The 24,427-nt window shown below is 37.1% G+C and overlaps 1 protein-coding gene across 1 annotated transcript in view; it reads right to left on the minus strand.

Annotated features, from left to right (window-relative positions):
- The window catches only part of CCDC150 (coiled-coil domain containing 150), a 98,083-nt gene that overhangs the window by 26,008 nt on the left and 47,648 nt on the right, over positions 1 to 24,427 (minus strand). Inside the window, exons 15-19 of the mRNA XM_043995812.1 lie at positions 21,255 to 21,362; positions 11,740 to 11,868; positions 10,133 to 10,302; positions 5,217 to 5,310; positions 4,349 to 4,518 (exon numbers count right to left, since the gene is read on the minus strand). Coding sequence (XP_043851747.1) covers positions 4,349 to 4,518; positions 5,217 to 5,310; positions 10,133 to 10,302; positions 11,740 to 11,868; positions 21,255 to 21,362 — 671 coding nt within the window. The remainder of the gene's footprint in view (positions 1 to 4,348; positions 4,519 to 5,216; positions 5,311 to 10,132; positions 10,303 to 11,739; positions 11,869 to 21,254; positions 21,363 to 24,427) is intronic.

The raw sequence follows: 24,427 nt of genomic DNA on the forward strand, positions 1-24,427 counted from the left end.
CATATGGGAACAGGATGAATGATATATGTATTATCCTCACTAGAAACAACTAGGTGGCATGGTGGATGCAGTTTTGGACTTGGAATCAGGAAAACCTGAGTTCAATCTGGCCTCATATAGTTACTAGCTGTGTGAATCCTGTGCAAGTCAATTGACCCTTACTTGCCTCAGTTTCCTTTTCTGTAAAATGGGAATAATAATAGCACTTATTTCCCAGGATTTTTGTGATAAAATGAGAAAATATTTGTAAAGTGCTTTGCAAAGTGAGGCAGCTAGGTGGCACAGTGGATAAAGCACTGGCCCTGGATTCAGGAGGACCTGAGTTCAAATCCGACCTCAGACATTTGACACTAGCTATGTGACCCTAATCCCAATTGCCTCACTAAAAAAAAAAGTGCTTTGCAAAGTGCTAATACATTCTAGTTATTATTATTATTATTGCATACTGTCTGCTATTAGAGTTGTTTTAGGGATGCTTTGAATGAACATGAAGAAGATGAGCTAATGTCTCACAAATTTTATTCATTTATAAAAAAGTTCCATCTGTATAATATTTCTCCATCTGTATAATATTAAATATATTATCTGCCAAATATTAAACATAACACACCAATAGTAGGCAATAGTAGGATAGCAACTTATCCCAGGCTAATTTCTATTTGACCTACATATAAGAAGAATAGAATGAGAAAATAGCAATGGAGATACATGAAGGATCATTGATTTCATCAGTTTGGGAACCTATGGGAACTTCTATCAGCAATGCAGGTAGATAGATGGTAAGCCAACAAAGACTCGGGAGAGCTGCCTGAGACACAGAGAAGGTAAGTGACTTGTCAGGTCACATAGTAAGAGTCAGAAGTGGGATTCACTATTTTCTTCCTTATAAACTTCTAAGTACCAAATAAATGTTAGTTGTTATCAATGTAATTATTATTGTTTTATGGTTATTCTGAGTATGGAGGCAGCATTGCATAGTGGGTAGAGTGGAGTCAAGACTACAGAGAGTTAAGAGAATTACCCAGTTCTTATTTACATGAACAAGTTTGTTCTTTAGACTAGACAGGCCAAAACACCATGCAAGTATGTAAGTATATACAAAATAAATACAAGGTAATTTTTTTGGGGGGGGGTAAAAAGCAGAGAAAAGATATTCTTTATGTAGGAGGTGGCATTTGACTTGAGATTTATAAGAAATTCTAAATTCTGTGTTATGTGGAAATAATTGAGGAAACAAAGTTTTGATCTTCTGAGTATATTGATCTATTATGCAACGCATATTAAATGTCCAACAAATTGGGACCAGGCCCCTTCCTTAGCTTAGAGCTGGACCCTGAATACAGGGGAAGTCAAAGCTTTTTATACATTAAAAACAATTAATCAAATCAGGATAATTATGACATTAAGTAATCTGATTTCTAATTGGAGAAAAGATTAGGGACTTTCCAAGGTGGGACAGGGAGAGTGAACAGGTGCGTTTCCCTGAATTCAGAAGAGGTATACCACTCCCTCCAAGTGTCTATAAACAATCAAAGGAACATGGAAGTAGTAACTGATGAATTTGGAACCAGTTTTCAGTAAGACATATGGGTCGCTTAAGATATATAAACACACACATATAAAATATGTGTGCATGTATATAAACTCCTTGCATCAAGTTTTGGATCAGACTGACTTTCTGGTTAGCATAGGTCCTTGGTTAAAGGTATCTAAGCAGCAGAGAGAGGTGGTTCACTTTCCCAACCATGCAGAGCTAGGTCCTCTAGCACCACAACTCCCAATTCTCATAATTGAATAGTTTTCTCACAAGACAGAAACTGGACTAGACCGATAATTGAATAGAAACAAGCTAGCTCCAGAATTAAGTCACAGGATGGAGTCAGTATTGTTCACTCAATTTCCATAATTAACCACTTGCTTTCCTAATCCCCTCAATTTCCACAGTTCTAAGAAATGGAAATAAGTACAGGTGATTCTCATAATTTGTGGTATTTATATTCTATCAAGTTGCTGTGAATACTGAATGAGTGAATACTGAACCATTGCTCACAGGGGAAATACAGTGTTAGGTTCCTGTGAGCCTTTGGTCCCCACATTTGCTTAGCACTTTCTTGAGTGTCTGTGAATTTCCCCTTCCCCATATTGTGGATTTGTTAATATTGAAGTCATAGCCAAATGTGCCATAACTCATGCCTGAGTGAAGCTTATCTCATGTGTATTTTCTCCTTTAAGGCACATTACAGTTTTCTTCTCCTCAGGAACACTAAACAGCACTTCACCACTATGCTTGGGGCCATTTTAAACAGGGAAATCACCAATAAAAAGTATAAAAATGCAAAAAACAGTGGCATGAAATAGATTATGAAAAGGACAATTATTGACCATAGGGAGCTACGACAAAAAGGCCGAGCATTGCCTTATTTGACCTCAGCTGGGAATGTGTGTGTTGGCAAGTCAAATTTTTGTCTGTCTGGGATGGAAGTGAAAGTGCTACAAGTATTGATTTGGGAATTACAAATAAATTTTAGCAAGCAGATGTATTTGCAAACACAGACTCTGTAAGTAATGATGATCTTCTGTACATTTCTGGGTATGGGGGACAGCCACTGCAAAAGCATGAAGTTGAGAGGTGAAATATCATATGTGAGGTCCATCCATAGGGTGCATGAAGGGGATGAATAACATAAAGTAAGATGTGAGAAGCACATTAGAGCCAGATTTCCAAGGGTATTAAATGTCAAAGAGAGAAGTTTATAGTTGATCCTAGAAGAAGTAGGGAGCCACTGGAGTTTATTGAACAGGGGAATGGCACGGTCAGCTTGTGTTTTAGGAATATCGCTTTGGATACCATGTGGAGGGTAGATTAAAGTGGGAAAAGACCTGAGGCAGAAAGACCTATTAGGAGGCTATTCAGATAGCCCTGGATAGGGGTAATAAAGATTTGAACTACAATGATGGACATGTAAGCAGAGGAGAGACAGATACAAGAGATGTTGTGGAGGTAAAAATTGACAAGACTAGGACAGTAAGGAATAAAGGATGACTCTAAGGCTGTGAAGCTGGGGGACTGGAAGGAAATAGGAAAATCTGGAAGGGTGGAGAGTTTGGGGGGGAAAGATAATGAATTTAGCTTTGGACATTTTGAGTTTGAAATGTTTTTGAGACATTCTGTTTGAAATGCCCAACAGTCAGCCAATTGGTGATGAGTAACTGGAACTTAGGAGAGAAATTAGGGCTGGATATATAGATCTAAGAGTCATATGCTTAAAGATAATAATGAAACTCATGTGAGTCGGTGAGGTCACTAAGAGAGAGTGTAAAGAGAAAATGATGTCTATAAATTAAAATGCTTTGCAAATTTTAAAGTTCTGTATAAAAATATTTATTATTATTATTATTTTCTTTTTCTTTTTTCTTTTGTTTTTTGGTGAGGCAATTGGGGTTAAGTGACTTGCCCAGGGTCACACAGCTAGTAAGTGTCAAGTGTCCGACGCCATATTTGAACTCAGCTCCTCCTGAATCCAGGGCCAGTGCTCTATCCACTGTGCCACCTAGCTGCCCCTATTATTATTATTGATCTGTGTCTTGCCTATCAAGTGAATAGTTGCTATTTTCTCCCTAAGTCACTATACTGTACAACTATATCCAACAATAATAGTCTTAAAGTCTTTTAATAGGTTAAAAAAGGCCTACGAAACTTTTTAGAATATAAAACTTGCATAGACCTCTGGGTATGTTTTTTAAAATAATCTTTTCTTCCTATTGCTTATCTATTACTTCCTATGATTACATTCTATTATTACTATTAATTTATATTATTATTATTACTACTATTACTTCCTATTATTATCTTTTCTCCATGACACATATCATTAAGGGCATGGGGAAGGGGGAAGTTTGTATACAGTAAGTATTTTTCCTAGGTAGAAATTCCCTAAAAAATTCCAGCAAAATTGGGAGAGGATTGAAAGTATTTATTTTTTGCCTGATTTCCTTTAGGTTCATAGACTGATTTCTTTTAGACCCATCCTGATTTACTTTAGACTATGGACACGTGAGATGCTTGGCCTTTCTTATGGCCTAAATCTTATTAGTGACCTGAATGAACCAAGAACAAAGCAATTATTTAGTAGACTGCATACTCAGCTGGGTCATTGTCCTGTGTTGATTTTATCTGGCTGTTACTCCACTAGTATTCAAATGACTGCATTTGAAGCATTAATAAGGTGGTGGTTACTTTGTCATTGCTGGCTCAGAATGGAAAAGAAAATCAGTTATCAAGACAAAAGAACAAAATTTACCTTCTGTTAGATCTTCCCTACCTTTATGATGACTGCATTGTCCTTACCTATAATTTTCCAAATTTTCCTGCTCAATTTCTCTGCTATCCAATTTCTCTTGAATATGGTCCAGCATTTTTTGGAGGTGGGTATTTGTCTGTAGAGCTTGTTCCAAGCTCAAAGCTAGCTTCCTATTGTCTTCTCTGGACACATCCAGTGCATTATGTAGTGGTTCCACCTGAAAGAAGAGGGCAACAATATGCTTTAATTTCCTTGAAATATGTATGAAGAACATCTATGTACCTTGTATACACATATCATTTTATTGAGTAGAAGTGGTTGCTTGGAAAACAAATCAACAAAGATCCCATATGTCTACATTAGTTTAGTAACAACAAAAAGAAACTTATAATAACGGCATGTATTTCTTTTCTAAGAATCTGCTGTACTTTTGAGGGAATAGATTGATCTTATTAGAGGTAATTGAAAGAATTTACCTCTAAAGAACTTTGAAAATATAGATAGTGGATACATTTTAGATTCTCCTGACTGAAGTTACAAGTTCTTTTCTAAATCCTTTAGCTTCTGAATTTTAAAAATGTATTAAATGCAAAAAAATGTTAACAATGAAAGATAGGATAGGAATACTTAGAATAACCAACATATATAGTACTTTAAAGTTGTCATGTAAAGAGAGTAAAGCGAATTTTGCTCCAGGTCTGACAGTGACATTATACCACTTTCTTCATGAAGCTTGTTTCTCATTTGTAAAACTGTCACTGGTCAAAGGTTCATGCCTAGTCAGTCTTTAGTAGAAAGGGAATTTATGTGATTCTTTTTCATTCAGTTTTCCAGTTCTTCAAAAAACTGGGATTCAGAGATTTCCCATAGAAAGAAAAAGTTTCATTTTATCATCTATGAAAATTTGGCCTCTACCTCACTATTGTGCTGGGCTTCTATAATGAGGAGTCTGGATTGCCATTCATCCAATTCTGCTTCTAACTTCTGTACCTTTTGCTGATTTAGAAGCCTAAATATTAAAAAGAGAACAAAAATAACTATTGCAAAGAATAATCTTTTTGTGTGTGTGTGTGTGTGTGTGTGAGGCAATTGGGGTTAAGTGATTTGCCCAGGGTCACACAGCTAGTGTCAAATGTCTGAGGCTAGATTTGATCTCGGGTCCTCCTGAGTCCAGGGCCAGTGCTCTATCCACTGCGCCACCTAGCTGCCCCCGCAAAGAATAATCTTGACATAATAGCATTTGGAAGTTAGGTAGTAGTTTTCATCAGCTCAAAAGCTTTAACATATATTACTTTATTCATTAAGAAGACATTTATAAGTTTGTAGGGGGGCAGTTATAAGCCTCAATTTCCGATTATAAAACTTGTAACAGATTAAATAACGTTCCTAAATTCCCAGTTGGTGTCAATCAATAGTCCTTCAGACAATAAATGCTTATTAAACACCTAGATGGCAGGCACTGTGCTAAGTGCTAGGAATACAAAAAGAGGCAAAAGACAGTTCATATCCTCAAGAAGCTCAGGAGACGATGTAGGAGACAGCAAGCAAACAAATAGGTACGATAACCTATATTCAGGATAAATAGAAAATAATTTTAAAAGGGAAGGCATTAAAATTAAGAGGAGTGGGGAAAGGCTTCCTGTGGAAGATGTGATTTTAGTTGGAACTTGAAGGAAGCCAGGGAAACCAGTAGGTGGGGATGAGAGGGGAGAGTCGGAGAAAAGGCCCAGAGCTGAGGGATGGAGGATCTTGTTTCCTGAATAGCCAGGAGGCTAGCGTCACTGGATCAAAGAGTACTTATGTTAGGGAGGGAGTAAGGTATAAGAAGACTACTAAGGTAGGAAGGGGCTAAGTTATAAAAGGCTTTGAATGACAGAGCATTTTTTATTCAATCTTGGAGATGTTAGGGAGCCACTGCAGTCTGAATAGGGGGTGGAAATGGTAGAACCTGTGCTTTGGGAAGATCATTTGAAGGCTGAGTGGAGGATCTATTGGAGTGGCTAGAGATTAGAGGTAGGTAGACCCACCATCAGGCTATTGCAATCGTCTGGGTAAGAAGTAAGGAGGGCCTGCACTGGAGTGGTGGTTGTGTCAGAGGAGAGAATGAGGATTTGAGAGAGGTTGCAAAGGTGAAATCAGTAAACCTTGGCAATTGACTGGATATGGGAGGGTGAGAGATAGTGGGTAGTTGAGGATGACACCTTATACCTAGGTTGAAAGCTTGAGGGACTGGGAGGATAGTGTTGCCCTCTATAGTAATAGGGGAGTTAGGAATGGGGAAGAGTTTAGTGGAAAAGAATGAGTATATGGCATAATTTAGATCAGAAACTTTGGGGCAGAAAGTCCAGTGCAGAAAACTGAGTTTCCTATTGCCTTTTTTTTCGGGGTTTTTTTTTTTTTTAGTGAGGCAATTGGGGTTAAGTGACTTGCCCAGGGTCACACAGCTAGTAAGTGTTAAGTGTCTGAGGCCGGATTTGAACTCAGGTCCTCCTGACTCCAGGGCCGGTGCTCTATCCACTGGGCCACCTAGCTGCCCCATCCCATTGCCTTTTTAACACTTTTTTGGCCTTTTTAACTCTTGATGGTTTCTAAGTAGACTACTCTGCAAAAGTAGGTACTGTCATGATAAGCAGCATTTTCTAAGGATCTACTGTGTTATTCAGAAGTAAAGAGAGGCTCCATTTTCAGCCAAGGCCCTTCTCTTTGTTTGCCAAAGCCAATTGTGCACCCATTCTCTCTCATTTCTAGAGAGTTTGCCCTTTGATCAACCCTTTGTTTTCTCTTCAGTCTTTCTCTATCCAAAGGTTCCTTTTCTGTTGCCTACAAACATGCCCAGACCTCCTCCATTCTCAAAAAAAAAAACAAAAAACTTCCCGTGACCTTGTTGTTGTTCAGTTGTTTAGTTGTGTCTGACTCTTCATGACCCTGTGGACTATTTGATACCCTTCTCCCTTCCACTATCTCCTGAGGTCTGTCCCAGATCATGTTCCTTGCTTCCGTGCCACTATCTATCCATCTCATCCTCCGATATCCCTTTTCCCTTTTGCCTTCAGTGTTTCCCAACCTCAGGGTCTTTTCCAAAGAGTCCTGTCTTATCTCAAGCTATGAAACTGTAGCTTGACTCCTTTTCACAGCCAAAAACCTAGAAAAAGCTCCCTACAATGCTGCCTCCACTTTCTCACCTCCCACTCACTTTTCAACCCTTTGCAATCTGGCTTCCACCCCCATCACTAGAGCTTCAGTGGCTCTTTGTTGGTGTTTAAAGCCACAGTGCAGCTCCAGGTTATGTCCTCATAAATGACAGTGAATATTCTTACCTCTGTGTCCTTGCCAGGCTATCTCCAATACATTTCTTTCATTTGCCTTTTCTTACTGCCAGTTCCTTCCAACCTCTGCAATCTTACTTGTGAACCCCCTTGGAAATCACTTGGTATATAACCTGTATTGACTTATTTGTGCTTTTTTTTTTTTGGTGAGGCAATTGGGGTTAAGTTACTTGCTCAGGGTCACACAGCTAGTAAGTGTTAAGTGCCTGAGGTCGGATTTGAACTCAGGTCCTCCTGAATCCAGGGCTGGTGCTCTATCCACTGTGCCACCTAGCTGCCCCTTGACTTATTTGTGAACCTGTTGTTACCTTCCAAGTGAATGCAAACTCCTGAAAGGCAGGGACTGTTTTTTTCTTGCATTTTTATGCCCAGCATCTGGGACAGGGCTTATAAAGAGTAGAAACCTAATAAGTGCTTGTGACAACTCTGCTGGAGAAAGTGGGAAGCATCTGCTATCATGATGCCAGTAGGTTTTTGCTTGTCTGATTTTGTAAACTAGACCAATGGACTCAAACTTAAATAGAAATGGATCCGAATTACATCTTACTATAGTTCCAGATTACAATCCAGAGTTTCATAGGCTGGGCAGCATGTTGTATCTTTGGCACCAATTACTAAATGAATTAGAGCAGCTAAGTGGCACATTGGATAGAGTGCCAGGCCTGGAGTCAGAGTCATCTCCCTGAGTTTGAATCTGGCCTTAGACACTTTCTAGCTGAGTAGCCCTGAGCAAGTCACTTAACCTGTTTGCCTCAGTTTCCTTATTTGTAAAATGAACTGGAGAAATGGCAAACCACTTCTGTATCTTTGCCAAGAAAACCCCAAATGGGATCAGAAGAGTCAGACATAACTTAAAAATGACTGAACAACAAGTAAATTAATTATTAGTTATTTCTAGTAATTGTTGTATTAATAGTAATTATTACTATATTAAAATTATTAATTTGACACCTACATAACAATATTAAATACAAAAGCATATTTAAGACCAATGCTCTTCCTAGTTTGGTTCTCTTCCAAAAGGTTATCAGTTGACATTTATTTTTCCTCCCAATAGAACTCCTTTAAATATAGTTTCATTAAAAAAATTTGATTGGGGCAGCTAGGTGGCACAGTGGATAGAGCACCGGCCCTTGATTCAAGAGGACCTGAGTTCAAATTCGGCCTCAGACACTTAACAATTACTAGCTGTGTGACTCTGGGCAAGTCACTTAACCCCAATTGCCTCACCAAAAAAAAAATTGATTGATGGATTTTACCTTTCACACAACAATCTTTTCTTTTTATTAAAGAGACAAAACAGCTAGACAAATGTGACTGACAAAGTAACTTCATCTGATGGAATATGCGACATTTAAGACCTAAAGTCCTCCAACACTTTACGGAGAAGAGGGAAGTATGTTTCATCATCTGTCCTTTGGGATCAAGATTAGGTTTGCGATATGGTTTCAAGTGATAATAAAAAATGATTTTAAGACCCTGTCATCTATGGAGCATATATTTAAATTTTGTTATTTATTTTATTTATCTTAATAATAATAATAATAAACCTTTTTAGTTAAAGTTTTGAATTCCTAATTTTATCCCTCTCTTTCCTCCCTCCTCCCTGAGGCAGTAATCAATCAGATGTGGGTTATACATGGGCAGTTATGTAAAACATTGCCATCTTAGTCCTTTTGTACAAGAAAACTTGAATAAAAGAAAAAAGTGAAAGAAAGTGAAAAATAGCATGTTTCAGTCTATGTTCAATCAATATCAGTTCTTTCTTTGGAGGTGGATAGTATGCTTCATCATTAGCCCTTTGTTATTGTCTTGGTTCATTGTATTGCTGAGAATAGTTGTCATTCACAGTCCTTCATCAAACAATACGAGCATATATTTTTAAACTCTTAAAGGAACCACTGTTATAATTTCAGCTGATCTACTTAAAGCAAGTCTATAAAAGTAGTCTTTAGTTCTCAGAATTAAATATCCAAGAAGTTTATTTCTGATATATAACTCTAATAAGTAGAAGGCAAATTTAAACTGGGACAGCCTGGTGAATGTTCAACAACCAGGCTCAAATGTATGCATACATACTTTTAAGATTAATCTCCATAATTAACACATTCAATCAACAGAACGATAAATCAAGCCCTGATTTGTACTGATTGCCAATTTCTTAGGTGTAAATGCTCACGCTGAAAAGTTAAAAGTGGGCTGGTAGGCTGGTTAGAGCTTCAGGATCCATTCACCAAATAGTATAACAATCCTAGTTTACTGGAGAATTTGTGCTGAAGAAGATTAATTGAAAGGATCCATGATATTCCATTTTGCTCCAAAACAATGACATTTGAAATTGGATTTTTTAAAACCACGTTCACTTCTACCTCTGATCTGGAAAAATTTGCTCATTCTTCAAATGCCATATCTTAGTCTCCAAAAAATAAAGAGATAAAAAGTAATTTCATAACAGATAAAAAGAAGGAATGTTGAGAAAAATTAGACCAATGAAATGTTAGATACCTCTCTTTCTTGAGGCCCGAAATCTCTGAATCCCTCCGCCCTAATTCCATCTGCACCTTCTCCAGAGCTCCTTGCATCTTACTGTGAGAAGCTAGCACGTTCTCTAGCATGATTGTGATTTTACAGTTATCTTCCTTAGCTTCTGCCAGCTGTCGCTGAAAGTTTCCCATCTAATGTAAAATCAAATAAGAGGGACAAATTTGATTGCAACAACTAGTGCTTTACTAACCTTGTTTCTTAGTCTTCAGAGGGCCAATGCATGTTTATAGAAGGAAGGCAGCATACTTCAAATTATTTTTCAATGTATATAGACAAAAGCAAGGTAAGATGCTGGGGAGAAAAAGAGAATCCTGTGGGGTTTAAAAAAAATCTTCCATTCAATCATGTACTACATCCTATGTAAAGAAAACTTGACTCTGCTCTTCATTATGAACTGCAAAAAATTATTTTAGGAGAGTTTTTGAAATGAAGAGCAATATAATGTATAGCTCTATTCACAGTGTAAATTTTTCAGCAATTGATATAAAAGAGAAAGGACCTAAGCTGTGTTCTCAAGAATGACATAGGGACAGTTTAATGGTATAAATTTAAAAAAAATTTTTTGTTTTGTTTTTTACATTACCTTCATTTCCAAAAGCCTCCCTTCTCTTCCCTTCCCCTCCCCAGTGAATCATCACTTGTAACAAAAAATAGAGGGGGGAAAAGCAGTTCAGTAAAACTAACAAACAGATCATCTGAGTCTGATGCAATGTTCCATACCCAGGGGATTCCATACTGCCCCCCCCTTAAAGAGAGGGAGGGGTGTATTTCTCATCTCTTCTTCAGGTTTGACCTTGATCATTCCAGTTACATAGCATTCTGTTTTTTTGTTGTTGTATTCTTTCCATTTATATTGTTTTGGTCATTGTGTGGACTGTCTTGTTCTGATTACTTCACTTCGCAGTAGTTCTTATGTCTTCCTGTTCTTCTCTGAATTCTTAAAATTCATCACTTTTCATGAAGTAGTAATAATATTCCATTAAATTCCTGCACTATAATTTGTTTAACCATTCCCCAGTTGATAGGCTTCTACTTTGTATTAATGGTTTGACTTATTAAAATTAATGTTAGCCCTCTATTCCAATAACATGAATATCAAAGCATAAATTATTTTTATTTGGGGCCTTAAAGATTTTTTTTTGGCAGGGCAATGGGGGTTAAGTGACTTACCCAGGGTCAAGTGTCTGAGGCCAGATTTGAACTCAGGTCCGCCTGAATCCAGGGCTGGTGCTTTATCCATTGTACCACCTAGCTGCCCCCTGGGGTCTTAAAGATTTTAAACAAAAACTCCAACAGAGAAAAAGTCTGGCCTCTTTCTTTCATTTTCCAAGACAGGAAAAATTAGGAGAAAAAGGATTTTGGACTCTAAAGGTAATTTAGAGCTATCTTTCCTCTAGAAGAAAAAAAGCTATCAAACAGCTTAGAGAAAGATCTCCTTTTTGTTTAGTTTTCCTCCTTGTCAACTATGGCAAACAACATAAGGAATGTGGCTCATGAAAAGTTTTCACTCATGTTTCAGTAACAAGATATTTCCCACCCTTTCAAAAAAGATTTGCCAATTTCCTTGCCTTGCTCCTTTCCTTTTCTTCCAAAGCCTCCAGGTGCCCTCTCATTTTATGACTTTCTCTTGATGGCACATCACGGGATTTAATTGCCCGAGAAAAATCGTCTTCATTTTTTTCAAGAATAGTTTGCATCTTATGAGAAAAAAGAAATGATTAATATTTTGTAAAATAGAGGAGGTGAATAATCAGAATGAGACACAGGGAAATTTAGAAAACTAATGTTAAAAATATTAAAGCTATTAATAATAGTCATATTTCCTGGGTTTTACAAAAGATAACATTTCCCCTCCCCCATTAACAGTTTGTTATATTTAAAAGTAAACACATGGGCAAAAATAGCTTATAAGTTTCACATAAAGACTACAATGGGAATAAAGAAAGAATTTTAATGAAATTATAATGTAGAACAAGAAAGAAATTAACATTATTTACCTCTTTTATTTAAAGATACAAGGAACTTTTTTGGAGGTGATAGGGAAACGAAGACTAGTTTAATAGAACTGAAATAGTAGTGTTTCATCAGAGTAATAATGATATTAGAAATACACAGCATCACAGAGTTGGAAGGCACTTTACAGGTCATCTTGCCCAACCCCTTCATTTTCTGATAAGGAAAACAGACCTAGAAGGGTTAAGTGACTTGTCCTGTGTCATCCAACAACTAGGAAAGATATGTTGTGAACTGGGGTCCTCTGGAGGTAATTCCAGTGCTCTATATCCTGTAGAAATTAACTAGGACTGGGGCAGCTAGGTGGCGTAGTGGATAGAGCACCGGCCCTGGATTCAGGAGTACCTGAGTTCAAATCCAGCCTCAGACACTTGACACTTACTAGCTGTGTGACCCTGGGCAAGTCACTTAACCCCCATTGCCCCGCAAAAAAAAAAGAAAGAAAGAAATTAACTAGGACTAGTTTATTTTCCACTACCTCCCACACCATCAAAAGACCTTTTTGTCCTCAATTTTTTCCAACTATAGTAGTATATCGAGGACATTTCTCTAGATAATCATTATTTCTAAAACTTTTTTCCTTAAAGATTTTTTTCCCTTTAACTTTTAAATTTTCAAATATTTCAGAAGTTTAGAATTCTTTGGATGAAACTCAATTGATTCAAAGGGGTATTTAGCCTTGTAGATTCTGATATCCCAGCTTTCTTCCAGGAAAGTTACAAGAAAGAAGTATCATTTTGTTAATTATCACCATTGTTCAAAGTCTTACCAAATATGCCCACAAATTTTTGTTTTAAGCTGCAATACAGCTATTAACAGTAACATATACAACAGGGTGCCACTTACTGTACTGTTTACAGAAAGCTTGCAGAGCCTACTCAAAGCTTATAATCATTTCCCTCTGTTTTTACTATCAATTGAAGGTGTTTTACTAGAACTTTTTAAGAAACATACTTGACCACAGTCAATTATTTGAACTAGAAACGGAAGTTAATAATTACATTTCTATTTCAATATTTAATTACAAAATCATTTAAGCAAGGCTTTATTAAATCTACTATGTCCTGAGTTGAAGTTGCAGATACCAAAAAATGGAACTTTTTTCTCTAAAAATGATATTTAAGGGGGCAGCTAGGTGGAGCAGTGGATGAAGCACCGGCCCTGGATTCAGGAGTTCCTGAGGTCAAATCTGGCCTCAGACTCTTGACACTTACTAGCTATGTGACCCTGGGCAATTAACCCTCATTGAACCGCAAACAAAACAAAACAAAACAAAAACCCAACAACCCCCCCCCCCAAAAAAAAAAACCCAAACCCCAAAACCAAAACAAAACAAAATGATATTTAAAACATCTCTTCTTCACCTCCACCTCTTGAGATAACGACTTTCCTTCAAGTCCTAGCTCCAATTTCACTTCCTTACATGAGACCCTTCAGGATCTCTCCAGTTGCTAGTGCTTTCTTTCATCACCTACAAAATTACTTTGTATTTATATACTTTCTCTACGTTTTGTGTATTTATTATTTCCCTATAATAGAAGATAGCTTTTTGAGTGCAGAAACTATTTTTCTTTTTGTATACCAGAAATTTTATGATTAAAGTTGTCAAATTTTATATCTTGATCTCCAGAGTGAAAAAGAAAGTGATGACCTGACATTAGCCAGAATTGGGGCCGAGATCTAAACCTTCCCTTTTGTTTTCTATTTGTGAATGACCTGCTTTCCTATATAATTAAATCATGTTGACGTGTTGAAAGGACCTTTCAGTATAACTTTTGTATGTTTTCACTTACTGTATAGACTTTTCTTGGTTTTATACTTGGATTTGCAATAAGGTTGCTAATCACCATTTTAAATGCTCAGGGTCTTCACTCACCAAATCTCTTTTTAAAATTTCAGATGTTTCTTCAGTTGTTAATGGTCTGGCAGCAAGAATATCTATTTTACCTTCCAGCCTTCCCTCCATGGTCTTAATAGCATTCAAAAGAGTCTTCAGAGAGACCTTTGATTCCCTCAAATCCTGAGGAGATTTCACAGAAGGCAAGGAAGGTGTAAAGCTGACTCGGCGTGAAGGACTTGTAATAACACTTGGCAAACCAACAGTTGAAATTCTTTCCTTTCCATTCATTAAAGTGGACCTAGAAGAACTTTCAGTGGACTTTGTAGACATTGGTCTTTCTAGAGATTTCTTTCTTCTTGCTGGAAAAACCATTTCAGAATACTTTAAACAACAAAACCAATATTTTGGAGGAGGCAGACACTTGCTCAGGAAAAAATAATTAAATTTTGTCTTAAATTTTAAATTTTGTCTGATTTAATAATAAAAGCTATTTAGAGGATGAAGAAATCACACTTCAGAGAATACCCTACTGAAGACTAAGACCTGTGTAATTTCTTAAACTAAACTGTCAAAACACTATCTTCAGTGTAACCTATCCAGTGAGGTCTCCTTTTCCAACTTTGTGACCTCATCACTCATCACATGATCAGTTAGTCGATTGGAACTCTAAGTGGATTCTTTGTGAAGACAGCTTGCAAGTCCTTGGTTACCAGGTGGCATATACACAGAATTTTTGGGTCTAGATTAAAGGCAGCTGTGGTAGTAGAAAAACATCAGACTGGGAGTTGGACCTTGAATAATTCTAATACTGTTGTGTGACCATAGCCAAGTCACTTAGTCTGAGTTTTAGTTTTCTTATCAATTCAAATGAAGGGCTTGGACTAGATGATCTTGAAGATCTCAAGATGCCATGATTTTTATTAGTTTAAAAATTCAACTCAACACATCAAGAATTCTTCCCAGTCATTTCCTCACTGTACTGCCTACATTCTACTCATCATCTTCATCTCCCTTTCTTGAGTCCTCGCTACCTTGGACTACCCTAGGACAGCAGGTTCTGATAGGTGAGATTTTCTTTTATTTTACAGGAAAACTTGGCTTTCATATTACTTCCTGACTAGCTACATACCATGTTGTTGGCCCCCTCCTCCTTTTCTAGCTCTCTTTTATGTATAGTCTTTCCTGATTAAAATGTAAACTTCTTGAGTGCAGGGTCTATCATAGTTGCTTGAATTTGTGTTCCCAGAACTTACAACAGTGCCTAGAATGTAGTAACTGCTTAGTAAGATAAATGCTTGCCTCTGTCTGTCTATCCATCTGTCCATCCATCCATCTGTCTTTCTGTCATAATGATAATGATTAATAACTCACAAAATGGCTTTGAGCTATCTCTTTCTAACTCTACATTTCAGCCAAACTAACCTACTTGCTTTTCCCTATAACTGGCATTGCGTCTTCTCCCCATTTTTGCACAAATCAGTCATATCTCCAATATTCTCTTTGCTTACTTTCACCTCTTGAAATTACTAGTTTCCTTCCAGGTCCAGTTCAAGTGCTACCTTCTACATGAGGCTCTTCCGGATCTTCCCAGTTATTTGTGTGCTCCTTAACTACCTTTGTGTACATATATGTTCTTTTTTTTTTCTTTTTGCAGGGCAATGGGGGTTGAATGACTTGCCCAGGGTCACGCAGTTAGTAAGTGTCAAGTGTCTGAGGCCAAATTTGAACTCAGGTCCTCCTGAATCCAGGGCTAGTGCTTTATCCACTGTGCCACTTAGCTGCCCTCCCCTTATATTTTCTTTTTTAAAAATATTTTGATTGTCTTTTTTTTTCCATTAGTCATTTCCCATTAATTACTTTCCCTTATCACCATGGATCCCTTTATTTTTCATTGAAGTCCCATTTTTCCCCCTGTAAGATTATACTCAGTTTTTCTGGGTGGGTGATTGTTGGTTGTAATCCCAATTCCTTTGACCTCCAGAATATCATATTCCATGCCCTCTGATCCTTAATGTAGAAGCTGCTAGATCTTGTGTTATCCTGACTGTGGCTCCACCATACTTCCCAATTGTTTCTTTCTGACTGCTTGCAATATTTTCTTCTGGACATGAGAGTTCTGGAATTTGGCTATAATATTCCTAGAATCTGTTAGATTCAGAGGCCCACAAGGCCTGGTTCTCTGGGGCTGGGACTGGATATGTGCCAGCATGGCCCTGGTCTGTGTGCTCCACTCTCACCCCAGTACAACAGACCTTTCTTGCCAACCTTCTAAGCTGTCTTTGGCTGGAAAATGATCTCACCCTGTCCTTCTGTGGGTTCTGCTGCTCCAGGAATTGCCTTATGGAATTATTTGAAGGTATTTGGAGGAGAGCTACAGGAAGTCACTGCCTTTTCTCTGACATCTTGGTTCCGCCCACAGATGCTTTTCTTATACCAAATAAATAGTCAAGCAAGACAAAACATTGAACATGTCTGAAAAAATATATCTCATCCCTCACCTATCTAGTCCACCATCTCTTTGTTGAGAGGCAGGAGACATACTTAAATGTTGTTGTTGTTTTTTTAATTAAAATTTTAAATTGGCAAAAATCTACCTTCTCTTCCTTATACTTCCCTTCTACTCCCTAATTGAGAAAGAAAGAAAAATAGTAGTTTATAGCCTCTGTTACAAAAATGTATAGTCAAGTAAAACAAGGTCTTACATTGGCCATGTTCAAAAAATGTCTCAATCTGCACTGAGTTTTTCACCTATCATGAGATGGGTAACCTGTCTCATCATGAGTCCTCTGGAATCATGGTTGGTCATTGTACTGATCAGAGTTCTTAAGTCTTTCAAAGTTGTTCATTTTACAATGTTATTGTTATTGTTTTTCCAAGTTCTCAATTTATTATACATAAATTTATATGAATCTTCCCAGGGTTTTTTTAAACTATCTCTTTATAATTTTTTTATACCACAATAGTATATGCTGCCACATGTTCTGAACTTCCCTAATTGATGGGCACCTCCTTAGTTTCTTTTTTTTTTCCTTCATCATGACACTTTTATTGACAAAAAATCCAACAAATGCTATTCACAGACGGCAACCACCCTTTCTGCGAGTGCTGTCAGAGGGGACTGGAGTGACATTCTCAATCTGCCGATCTTCATTCCAGAACGAGCCAGGGCTCTCAGGGCTGACTGTGCAGCAGGGCCAGGTGTCTTAGTCCTATTTCCCCCTGTGGCCCGAAGTTTGATGTGAAGGGCAGTGATGCCTAGTTCTTTACATCTCTGGGCAATGTCCTGAGTGGCCAACACAACAGCACAGGGAGAAGATTCATCTCTGCCAGCCTTGACCTTCATCCCACCAGTCACTCGGAAGATGGTTTCTTTGCCGGAGAGATCAGTCACATGGACAAAGGTGTCATTGAAGGAAGCAAAGATATGACAGACACCAAACACCTTCTCTCCCTCTGCAACCTGAGGTCCAAGACTGATGACCTGCTCTTCCTTCTTTCCTTCCCCTTGCGAGGTGCCATTTCTGCTCCTTCACTTGGGCTGCCAACACTGGAAAGACCCCCTTAGTTTCTAATTCTTTGCCACTGCAAAAAGAGGTGCTTTAAATATTTTGGTGACTCATTAAAGTTTTTTTTTCTTAGGACTAATCCCTCCCTAAATCTACCTTATTCTTGCTTCCCCCACCTTTCATTGTTCAATGAAATTATTTCTGTCCTTACTCTGTATGTGTGTATATTCTTGCTTCCTTTGACCCAATCAGATGAGAGTGAAGTCCAAGTATTGTTCACTCCCCCACCCCTTCCCACTTGTTTTTATAGACTTCTTATAGAATTCCATGTCCCGAATATGTAAATAATTTCCCTTCCTCTCCCTGCAGTATATTCCTCTTTTCCCTTTCTATTCTTCTTTTAAGAAGATGTAACAGAACCACTCACAGGCCCTCTGTCTAATTAGACTTCCTCTATGACCACTGATGATGATAGGGCTATGAGGGAATATACTGAATTATCTCCCTATATTAAAATATAAATGATTGTTTACTCATGTTTACTTTTCTATGTTTCTCTTGATTACTATGTATGTACTTCAAAGTTCCTATGTAACCCTGGTCTTTTTTTATATCAGGAATACTTGGAATTCTTCTCATTAAAAGTCCATTTTCTACCCATAACAATATATTTAGTTTTGCTTGATAAATTACATTTGGTTGTAAGCCTATATCCTTTGCCTTCTAGAATATCATATTCCAAACTTTCCATTCCTTTGTGTGAGGCTTACTATGGCTTCTTGGTACTTTGTAGTTGCTTGAAGTAACTTTTCTTTGCCTCAGAAGCTCTGAATTTTAGCCATAATGTTCCTAGGAGTTTTCACCTGGGGGGTTTCTTTTGGCAGGTGACTGGTAGATCCTTTCTATTTCCATGCTGCCATCTGGTTCTAAAAAACCTGGGAAGTTTTCATTTAAGATTTCATGAAATATAATATTCAGGCTCTTTTTAAAATTCATGCCTTTCAGGTAGTCCAATGATTCTTAAACTTTTGCTCCTTCATCTGTTTTCCAGGTCACTTGTTTTTGCTATAGCATACTTTAGTTTTCCTTTTTTCCAGTATTTTTACTTTGTTTTAATATTTCTTATTGTCTCATGGAGTCAATGTCCTTTTTCTTTTTTGGCCTGTTATACTTTTCAAAGAATTTGTTGCTTGGCAAGTTTTTGTATCCCTCATGCATGCTGTTAATTCTCTTTCCAATTCTTTCTGCCATATCTCTCATTTCTTTTCCAGTTTTTTTCTATAGTTTTCTCATTTAATTTATTTTTAAATTAAATTTTATTTTTTTGTGGGGCAATGAGGGTTAAGTGACTTGCCCAGGGCCACATAGCTAGTGTCAAGTATTTCAGGTGGGATTTGAACTCAGGTCCTCTTGAATCCAAGGCTGGTGCTTTATCCACTGCACTACCTAGTTGCTTCCTCTCTCATTTCATTTATAAAACAAACTTAATTATATTTTATTGTCTTGTTTCATCTCATCCCAGAATTCTAGTTGAACTTGTGTCCAAGCTGTGTTTGTCTATGTGGCTTTTACTTACAGATGTTTTGGAGTCTTCTTCTAGGTATATATCTTGAGGGTCCCTGTTGTTATAATAGCTTTTTAATGGGGATTCATTTTTGTTGTTTGCTCATTCTTTCAACCTACTTTATGACTTCAGATTTTGTTAGAGCTGGGTTCTATGAACTACTGGAAAGATTGTCTGGGCTAGTACTGATGTTTCTTAGAGCTATTGAGTGTTGTGTTATTCCAGCATCCTAGGGATAGTTCAGACTAAGGATATGCAAGCTTTTAGCACTCTGAAAATGGTCTGATTTAGGGAAAATTCTTATTTGTGCTTTGTTGCACAAATCTATAAATTCCTAAGCCGGGTTTGTATCTGAGTCAAGGAGTATAGACTTGCTCTATTTGGAGTTCCAGTAGACTATTTCAGGATTCAGCCAGTATTAATCAGCTGGAAAGGTCTGCTGGATCACAGTAATAAAACTGCATGCTCTTTTTTAGCCTGGGATTCCTGCCTTGCTTATTCTACTAATGGTTTCAGAATAGGCTAGAAATGGGAACCAAGACCCTGTTCTGCTCCAGGGGTCTGAACCACATAAGTTCTACTTGACTTCTTTTTACCTGCTTGTTGCTCAATTCAGAGGCTCAGGCCTGTGACTGCTCCTCACCCTGGAATGCTACCCCTAGGTTCAGGTCCCCTCCTCAGTCAGTCTCTGCATTTGTGACCTAGAACTAGGTAGTAAGGGAGAGAGATGCCAGTTTGCATCTATTTCTGAGTTGTACACTTGTTTAAGCCTGCCTGTGCTTGACTTGGGACATCATCTTGTCTTGGTGCATGGCTTTTCTCAGTGTTGGAATGCTCCATGAGGTCATTCCAGACCATTACAGAACTCATATCTCTTCCCCTATCCTGACATAATCTAGAAAAATAGCTTTTTTTCCCCCTGGATTTCCTAGTCAGGACTCAGTCTGGTGCATTTTTTATATGTTTGGAGGAGCTGTGGTGGCAAGGTTGGCTGTACATTCTGCTACTCTGTAATCTTAGATCTGCCTCCTTTGTATGTACTTTCTTTATATATTTTGTAGCTTTTATATGTGTATTTATTTCTCCCCAGTAGAATGTAAGCTCCTTAGGGGCAAGGACTGTTTTATTTTTATATGCATCCCTAACACCTAACACAATACCTGGCACACAAGTAAAATGCTTGTTGAATTGAACAAAACTGTGACTTAGGGAGTACAGGGATTATTATCTACATTTTACAGATGAGGAAATTGAGATCTAAAGAAATCTGAAGTCACAGAGCTAATGGTGTGAGAGCAAGAACTTGAGTTCAGGTTCTCCCCCCGTATATTGAAATCTCATTAGTACTTTTGTTGTCATTGAAAATTGTCATTTGCCTTAGGGAACCCATTTAAATAGTTTAAAAAATATGAACAGTTGTTTCCTTGTGTTAATTTTTTCTTTCTTATAGATATTAATAATATATGACCTGGGGGGCGGCTAGGTGGCACAGTGGATAGAGCACTGGCCCTGGAGTCAGGAGGACTTGAATTCAAATTCAACCTCAGACACTTAACACTTACTAGCTGTGTGACCCTATGCAAGTCAACCCCAATTGCCTCACACACACACAAATAATAATAATAATAATAATAATAATAATAATAATAATATATGACCTGATACAAAACATCCTTTGTTAATGGGACTCTTTACTTTTCTCTGTCCAGGGTTACAAAAATTCAAGGTATTGACAAAGAAAAAGTCCAAGTCAAATAAGCTTTACATTTTTCTTCTTTTGGGGGTCCAATAAAGCTGCTATAAGACAACAAAAATTATATATTTGTATTAATGGCTATTTGTATTTTAACTTTAGAGACTATTGAGATTAGGTTCCCAACATGCATGACTCCCAAAGCCAAGCCATACACTGTTACTTGTTGGGTATACTTAATAGGCTTACAAAAAACCGATATATTTATTTTCATACCTCTTTCAGTTGAGCTTCAGTCTTTTGTAGGCTTATCTTATTTTCAGTGAGTTCTGAATTTGCCTATAACAAATTTTTTTAAAATGGCATTAGATGCTAGTATACTGATTTCACTGGAAGAATGTGATATCAGTCTGATAAGAGATAATAATGCTATAATAACTACCTGACTTTCCAAGCACTAATCATACCTGAGCATATTTCGTCTCCAGGGCCTTATTCATCTTGCGTAGTTCATCATTTTCTGAACGGGTATCAGCAAGAGAATTTATCTCTTTTTGTAACTGTTTAACTTTTGTCTAGAGGAAAATAGGAAAGAAAAAGTTAATATAAACATCATGAACCCTCAACTCTTACCAAAAAAAGAGGTTGAAAAGAAAGAGAAAGAAGTTGAAAGTGAGAAATCAAGCTGAAGGGCTGGGAACATATGGAGAATCCTTGATATTTTCACAAAATTGATGTATTTTTATAATACATGGAAATAACTTAGATTTTTATAGTTTGTCATACGTTTAACTTGATATAATTTAAATATATATTCACATTTTAAAATAGGATTTTATAGGAAATATAATTTTCTACTTTGAGACTTCTTTTTTTGTTTTTGTTTTTGTTTTCAATAGACTTCTGTAAGTAATATTTTGGAAATATAGAGTAGGTGATCATAAATGCCAATGTCTTCAAAGTAGACAGAAAGAGGTTATAGTCTTGTACTTATTTCACCTCATGATATATAGGTATAAGATTTCTGAGTAGTCTATAAGCCTTTTTTTGCCTATTTTGTTCCTTGATTTCAAATCACGTTTTCCTTTATTTCTAGTTTCACATCGAAGTCACTTAATATCAAGGTATATTGTTGACTTGATTTAAAAGATCTTGAGTACTTAATATAACTCATTTATTATCCTCTGTAATGGATATTTGTGCATAAGCTACAATTATTTTTTCTTTTCTTTTTTTTTTAGTGAGGCAATTGGGGTTAAGTGACTTGCCCAGGATCACACAGCTAGTAAGTGTTAAGTGTCTGAGGCCGGATTTGAATTCAGGTACTCCTGACTCCAGGGCCAGTGCTCTATCCACTGCGCCACCTAGCTGCCCCCAGCTACAATTATTTTTATGGTGGTCTGAATGCTTTTGGTCATCATGACCTCTGAAAGCTGAGATAACCAAATAATCATACCATGGATTATTTTCTTGTTGCCTTTGGGAACATTATGGAACCAACTCTGTCAACTCCTTTATTTACCTCTATAAGGAGATGCTGACAGCTCCTCTTCCATTTAGTTGTGAAATGTTTACATCTTTGGATTTTATTTATAGTGAAATGTTAATAATTACATAGATCAATTCTGTCATACAATAATGACAGTCTTTGGATAGAAGCAACATGTTGAAAGTACTCATTTGTGTTAATTACTTGCTGATGGTCTTAAAAAGTGTGATACTTGGTACCTTCTGTTTCCTTTTCTACTTTTATGCTATTGTGGAATGAAGTAGAAGGGGGCCTTAAAAGATTGAGGTCAATTTTGCACTTTTGTTCTATTTCAAGACTCCATATGGCTAAAAATAATCAGTACTTGGCCAACCTTCCTCATTCTTGAGTAGGCTGACCTTCAAATAGGCTAGTTCTTTGACAAAAAGACAAAACCTAATGCCTTTCAAGCTTGGCAGTACCTGCCAGAGCTTGTGTTCTACTGGTATAGTCTTTAAGAAGCCCAGGCTTACTGCTGCAAGATAGCATTGGAGCTGGACTTTAGTCAAGTAACTACTTGAGAAGAGAAGTGGAAAATGTTGTCTCTGTAGTAAATAATATAACATCACAAAAAATAACTATTTTTATAGATAGGAGGTAATTGCTTGTAGATGTAACATGTTTGTGTGCAGTTAGAATATTGGAGTATTGGCTGGGTAGATAAATATTAAAATAATTCATTAATAAGCATATATTAAGCATTTCTTAGGTGTCAGGCATTGTGCTAGGCCGTAAAGATACAAACAATCTCTATTCTTGAGGAATCTGCATATCTTAACAGATAAGAAGAAAAGATCAAGAAGAGAAAGTGTCACTAAAGCACCAAGATGACCCAAGCTGTCAGTTCCTCATAATGAAAAATGGATAAAGTATATATTTCCTCTTACTAGTACATTTCCCTAGAAACTGTTGCTTGGTGCCAAATGTTTAGCACCTACATCCACTCTCTGTCTTTGAATATCCCAAAAGGGCAGGGCCCAGGGTCTCCATTTCCAGAATAATTCAGAGATTAATGGTCTGTTTTGTGCTTGATGCACAAATTTTCAAATGGAAATCCTAGATCTGGAGAGATTAAACCAATGAGGTAAATTAAAAAAAAAACTTTTACTAAATAAAACAAACACTAAGCAAAGATGTATAAACAAATCTTTGACAAAGATATATAAGTGCAGCTTTCCAGAGCCCAGTTATGGAGACATAGTCAGGTCAATATATTAACAAATAGGGGCAGCTAGGTGGCAAAGTGGATAAAGCACCAGCCTTGGATTAAGGAGGACCTAAATTCAAATCTGACCTCAGACACTTGACACTTAACTAGCTGTGTGACCTTGGGCAAGTCTCTTAACCATCATTGCCCTGCAAAAAAAAAAAAAAAAGAATGTAACTAATAAATCAACAAATCTGTCAAATCTAGAGAGCTACCCTCCCTTCATTATGCTGGTTAATATAAAATTTCTCCAAAAGCAGGCTGTAATGCATATAGCCTTTCCCTGTTTTATAACTAAAGACTATGCTTGAACATTAAATCATGGATACAATCCTACACAATCAGCCCTTTAAATCCAAGGTCTAGGCAAGACAAATAAGACAAAATCTTTTTTTTCCACATAATCCTTCTTCTTGTCCTCAGTGGAAATTTCATCTACTTTGCCCTGTATTGCTGGGTGATGTCTGCTATTATCTGCAAATCATTTACTGTTCTACCCTCCTTTACAACCAAGAACCTGATAACCACAAATTTACTGAGAACTGACTGATCCCCACCTACTCCCCATTCCCAGACCAATGAATAGCCTGGTACTAACCAATCTTTGTCAATTCCAGACTCTTAAGGATCTCCCCCAAACAAACTATCCCTTCCCAAAGATTCTCTACCTTACTCCCAGGACTTTGGGTTATTAAGTAAAAGGATCCATTTACATTAAGTAGTTTCTATTGAAAGTTAAGTAGCTTCTATACCTAACTAATCCTTTGTTAAAAGGTTCTTTTACATTAAGTAGTTTCTATACTTGACTCAAGAACAATTCTATAGTTCCCTTTGTTCTGTTACTCCATATAAACCCTGTGGTCAGTCCCCCATCTTCAGGTATTCCTAGCTATAATTCCTTTGGG

The sequence above is a fragment of the Dromiciops gliroides genome, chromosome 3 (genome assembly GCF_019393635.1).
Source record: "Dromiciops gliroides isolate mDroGli1 chromosome 3, mDroGli1.pri, whole genome shotgun sequence".
Lineage (NCBI taxonomy): Eukaryota > Metazoa > Chordata > Mammalia > Microbiotheria > Microbiotheriidae > Dromiciops > Dromiciops gliroides.